General features: G+C 42.2%; 1 protein-coding gene across 1 annotated transcript in view; it reads left to right on the forward strand.

Annotated features, from left to right (window-relative positions):
- The window catches only part of DTL (denticleless E3 ubiquitin protein ligase homolog (Drosophila)), a 20,517-nt gene extending 15,663 nt beyond the window's left edge, over positions 1-4,854 (forward strand). Inside the window, exons 13-14 of the mRNA XM_009330212.1 lie at positions 2,409-3,271; positions 4,786-4,854. Of these exons, the coding sequence (XP_009328487.1) occupies positions 2,409-3,271; positions 4,786-4,854 (932 nt within the window). The remainder of the gene's footprint in view (positions 1-2,408; positions 3,272-4,785) is intronic.
- Positions 4,855-6,031: the final 1,177 nt, after the last annotated feature.

A 6,031-nucleotide genomic window follows, 5' to 3' on the forward strand; every position in this document is an offset into this window, starting at 1 on the left:
GCTCTTGAACACAAAGCACGTGCTGTTAGAATACAGGAGTTATCTGCAGACACTGATTCAGAGCTGGCAAGCTAAGTACTATTTCAGACCTGCTGGGATGAGATCTAGGTAGTTCCCCACCCATTTACGTGGAACAAATTGTGAGACTGAGGTTGTGTATTGACTGTTGACCTATATCGTCAAGTGTAGCAAGCACAGTTTCCTTTTCTTTGGAAATTATTTTTGTGGTTTCCCTAAGTTGCACTACTTTCTCTATGTTTTTGTGTAACCAAATTTCTGGAGCAGGCCTGTGCATGGACAATTTGTGACTCTTAAATCTAGAGATTGATAATATCACTCTGGAAGATTTGTAGCAGAGAAGGTAGAGAACATCTGAAATAAGCTGCTTTGGTGTTATACAGGTTGACTGCAGGTATTTACGGTATTGTACTATATGCAATGGTAGCATAAATGGAAACAGCTCGGAACTGGCTTAGTAGAAGCCTGAATAATGCATGCAGTCTTACAAAAAAGCCTGATCTTCGTATTCTTTATCTCAAGTTTGGGGCTGTTTCTCAAGCTTGGGTTTGCTTCTTGCCGTGACACCCATCCAACTCTCAGGATAGCTTTTTTCCCCTTATCCAGCGTCTCCACAGTATAACTTTCAGACTGGTTTGGGATTGCGAGTGCTCATACCCAGCTAGTCATGCAATATTTCTGCTGTATGAATTTGTAGATGGTCATTAGGGATCAAGAGTTGCTGAGCTTGCTCTTCTCTTCTACCTCTAGGAGCTTAGCTTTTTAAGTGCAACTAATTCCCCAGCTGAGGTATTATTGTCTTGTAAGTGCTCATTAAAGTAAAGATTAGGAGAACCGATCTTGGCAGTTACTTTCTCTTAGTCCAGATTGAAGCAAGTTGTTATGAGGTAGCATATGTTATCAGGAAAGGAGCCTTTAACTGTTTTGTGTGTTAGAGTGATTTGTAGTGGGATCCGTTAATACGGGATCCTATATAATTTTGCTCTGATGCACCAGTACTTGCATTTTGGATACTAGATAATACAGTAAAAGGAAGGATCGAAAGAGGCTTAGTATGGTATATAATCAGAGAGTCATATAGGTGCTCACTCAACATGTTATTTGTGAGACAGCCCAGTGTCCTAAAGAAAATGGCAGGTTGTTCACACTAGACTTCTCATTGTTCTAATATAGCACAGTGCTAATGCTGAGAGTTAGGAGTGCAGATTAAACCCCTGGTATACAGAAAATGTTTAGAGCTCTTGTGCTCAGCAGTGGAAATACATAGAGTAACTAAGGTGCTATCCTATTTAATTGCATCACAGCAAGTTAGATGAATGAGAAAGCTGGCATCTAACAAACCCGCTAATGTGTTCTCTGTTGGAGTGTGCCAGGAAAAAAACACCAAAACAAAAGAAAAAAAAAACAACAAAAAAAACCCTCTAATATTGCTGCAGACCAAGATCTTTGCTATATATGATTCCCACTGTTACTAGTAAGATCCTTACGCCCCTATTTATGACTACTGTTTTAAGAAGCTGGGTATTCAGAAGCTCTTCTTTAAAAGGAGGGGGGTTTACATCTTGGCTAGTGAGCTCAAAAGCCACTGTGAAATATCTGTTTGGGAATCATTTGTTTTAAAGAAATAACTTACTACAGTGACAGATTTTATTTTCTTTGGAATTTAAGTTCTTGTTCATGAGGTGAAGAATTTCTCACATTTCCCTGGGTGTGGTAGATAACTACCGTTTTCCTACTAATATAGCATCGTAGAAAATCCTCCAGCAAATAGACAAGAGAATGAAAGTATGTCCTTTCCTGTTCTCACTCTTTTTTTTCCATCTTTAAAATATGCAACTATTAACGCCTGACTAGGAGAATTATTCATATGGTAGGGCATTATAGCGTAAGGCTTCCTTGGTATTGTAATTAGCTGTGGGACCTGCTTACAGTACCTTTGTCCCTCAACTCAGCTATGCAGCCGTTAAAGATGGTAGTGCAGGTGGGGACCAGCCTTGCTCTCAGGCAGCATCTCAGTACAGAGCTGTCTGGACCGAGCTACTTCAAGGCTTCCAGCAAGGCTAGATAAACTTGGAAGACTGAAGATCTATTTTGTCTGTCCGTCAGTCCCTTGGCTGTAGCTCACATAAGAGTGCTCGTTACAGAAGGGATAGGCGTCAGACATTACGCAAACTTATACTTATCAATATGATACAGGATTTTACATAGGACTTGTACCAGTTTAAGCAAAATTAGAAGGATTTATGCAACCTCTTAATTCAAAAGGCTATGTCTGAGAAGAAGGGTCAGCGCTGAATTGATCTCCTAGTTGGAAGGGATGTTTATAAAAGGGCTGTCTTTAATCTGCTGTTCTGTGTTCCTCATCAGACTACTCATTTCTCCCCTATCAGGACCGCCAACCAGCCCACAGAGTACTCCTGCCAAGGCCTTCACAGTGGGCAGCCCCTGCATTTCCTCGCCACGGCCGGCTGCCTGTGCTCCCGTTTATTCTGGAGACCTTCCCCTGTCTACAAACACTCCGACGGGCACTCTCAAAACCCAGATGGCCGCAGCCTGCACCCCAGCCAAGCAGAGTGGAGCCAGCCCACGCACTTCTCCCAAACTGATCCCTTCCTCCAAAATGTCCATTAAACATTGGGTTACAAGGACTCCGTGCTCTTCTCCTCCAGAAGTGGGGAAAAAGGCTCCTTCTCCTAGAAAAGCCCTGGCAGAAGTCACCCAAGGTTTCCTGGAAGCTGCTTGCCCTCCTAAAGCCCCACAATCGCAATTTGAAAAGCGTGCCAAGAGAAGGCTTGACTGCAGCAAGGGGGACGATGCGGGGCAGAAGTGTCTGCAGGCCTGCAGCTGTGTGACTGAACTGGACCATGCGGCTAAGAAATCCAAGCTGAATTTATGTGACTTAGCTGCAGACCAAAAAGCTTGTGATGAAGGCTCTCTCAGCCTGGCTGACCTGGATAACGACCGTGAAGGCTCCAGCCGCAGCCCAAAAGAGCCTTCCTTTCCTGGAAGCCATATTAATCCATCAGGCATTCAAACTCCCCCCCACCTTTTCAAATCTCCATGCGGGAAAGACACTGAGGTAGTAGATAAAGAGAATAGTTCACCTGAAAGAAAAAATTGGTTGTCTGCTCTGGGAGAGAAGCTCCGGACTGGCAGAGCTGGCAGCCAGAGCGCGTCAAACAGCCCCCCGTCATCTTGCAGTCCCGGTGCCAAACGACAAGAGGCTGTGGCAGCGGCCACTTCGCTGAAAACTGTAAGTAGGACAGTCAGTGACAGTGGTCATGAAAGAAGTTATCCCTAGCTGTCACTCTCCCCTTGTTCTCTCCTGCTCAGGCATTCAAAGAATTATCTGATCCCTTTGATTATGGACAAAAGGGATGATTTCTGGCCTAATAAACCAGATACATTAATGCTGTTATCTACTAATCCCCTCCATGCGGGAAGAGAATTTTTAGGATGTTGATGTCCCTCACTTTAAAGGGACTTAGGGCACACAGGAGCTCAGAGATCCTCCCAGTCCCCAGTCGGGTGTTCAAAGGATGTAGCCATCATCTGAAGTACAGCTCTTCTCTGAGAAGCACAATAATGACAGCACCTTTCCTGGCAGACCTACTGTTTGTGTTCACCGTCATATCTGCCTGTTTATGTTACTGGAAAGCCACTTTAGCATTGGAAGAAAGAGCTAAATTTTATTCTAGCCCAGGGAGCAAAAAAATTTGTTACCCATGTTAAAACCATGGGGCTAAATAATGCCTTCAGTTCATTCAATTGAAAAAGCAGAAAACAAAGGAATTGCAAAAGAGTCAGAGGACAGGACTTCACCTACATAATCCTACTTTTGATGTACAAGAAGCCTGGCACAGAGCTCATCCTAGGATCTGAAAGTTAAGCTTATAAAGCAACTAAAAAAGTTGGCATGAGGGCATGAGCATTTAACATGCAAACTGAGAAACGATAATTACATTTTTTTAAAACAAACCAAACTCGACTCGTGTCTGAAACTGGACTCTGAGTGCTACAGTGTCTTTGACTGAGTCTTGTTTCAGTAAATGTTAGGTAAATTTTCACTCATGAAATTTTAGTTGTACTCTCAACTGAATATCTGATGCTATAAGTTGTTGCCATCATTAAGGCTTATTTTGGTAAAGTATCTCATGTCTCACCTGATTTCACCTCTTCCAGCACTTCTATCATAGGTGAAGTGCGCAAGCCACCACTCCTTAAGTTACACATAGCAGCTCAACTCTTCATGTTGTGGTTGTACCAAGAAATCTTGGTTATAGTAAACCTACAACTACTAGTGCTTTATGCTGTACACATTTAAACACAAGACAGAAAGATTTGCCCTGGAGAAAGATTACTATAGAACAATTATCTTTTCTGCCCAGTATGCTCTAGTTCAGATTTCGGGATGCTCCTGTGTTGTACTCGAAGCCTGAGGAGGTGCCTGGAATACCAGCAGCTGGTGTTCTGCTACATCTTGGAAATCTGCAGCCCTCTTAACTGCTGTAGGGAAGCTGAAACTGCAGCCAGAGTGCTTTTCCTACGGCAGTAAGACAACCCTAGGTTTTAGCCAGTGTTTCCTGTAGGTAGTAAGCCTCTTATCTGTGAGACAAACAGATTATAGTAAAGAACCTTTCATTTACTATCTTATTTGGGAAGCTATCAAACTGGAGCAATGATGGAGGGTGACTTTAAGATTCCTGCAGCGTATGAACTGTTAACCTAGAAACATTTTGTGTTGGTTTTGTTGTTTTTTTTTTCTAGGCTGCAACCACTTCAGTTTCCATGAGGAAGATCTGCACATACTTCCACAGAAAGCCACAGAATAACTGAAGTGGCATGCGGCAGTTGCACCTGATGGATGTTGACACTGTGGTATCAAGACCAGATTTAGTAACGCCAACAGCGATGCGCGTTATGAATGTTGTCAGACATTCATAAACTTGGGGTTTTATTCTCCTGTTTTTAAAGCCGTTAACACTTGAAGTCAGCTGAGTGTGGAAAATTTACACAATACTTATAGATACTCATGATCTCTTACTGACTTCAGATAATGGATTTTTTTTACAAAGAAAAACAGAGTGTTTTTTACATGGCAGCTGTTACAGGCCAAAGACAGCAACAGCTCTGCTATGCATTGTTGACAGGCACATATAGCTTGTCAGTTTATGTTACTAATCTGCCATTGAAACTTCCTCTACTTAAGGATAATGTGTAAATCATTACAGCCTCCTGAAAAGCAAGTGTTGGAATGTGTGTAGAGACTTACTGGAGGTAGATCTGAGCTATTTTGTGCTGAATGGCATTTCTACAGTTATTCCTCTAGTACTGCAATGACTACCCGCTTCCAGCAGGAAAGTTATCAATGTGTTAAGTAAATATAAGAGACTTTTAAACACCCTGTGTCCATCCGATGGTGATTATAGTCTAAGAGGAGACAAAGTATAATCAAGTATGTGATGCGTGTACTCCTCTTGCCATCCCCTTGCTTCTCCCAGTCTGAAAATTTCTGTATTTACTTAGCTGGCTCTTGAACCGTCAGCACTACAGCTGTTGAGGCCAACAGCTTGTCACTTCTCTGAAATAAAATACTGGCAAGATGCATTAGAAAAATTAGTTTGATCTATCCCAAATAGGCATCCCGTAACAGCCGGTTCCTCAGTCACCTCTTACAGTTTCAGTCTGTAGCAAAGGCATTAATAACTGCTTATAACATAACTTCATAACACTTTTATAATACAGTATCTATAAAATAATAGCTTGTAAGTTGGGGGAGGGGCACTTGACATTTCAGAATGCACTTGACAGAGATTACATATTAATATTAAATGCTTTGCCATTGTAAGTCGTCACTGATGCTGAAAGAACAAGGTCATTGAAATGAGATCACTGTCCTGTTGGCTAATGATACTAACTCCTCAGTCATGCTTTCCCCAAGGGGGAGCTAGTAGAAGATCCGTATCTTAGGTTGGAGCATTTACTCTGTCTTCTGGTATAATAGTTCCTATGA

The sequence above is a fragment of the Pygoscelis adeliae genome, unplaced genomic scaffold (genome assembly GCF_000699105.1).
Source record: "Pygoscelis adeliae isolate BGI_AS28 unplaced genomic scaffold, ASM69910v1 Scaffold308, whole genome shotgun sequence".
Lineage (NCBI taxonomy): Eukaryota > Metazoa > Chordata > Aves > Sphenisciformes > Spheniscidae > Pygoscelis > Pygoscelis adeliae.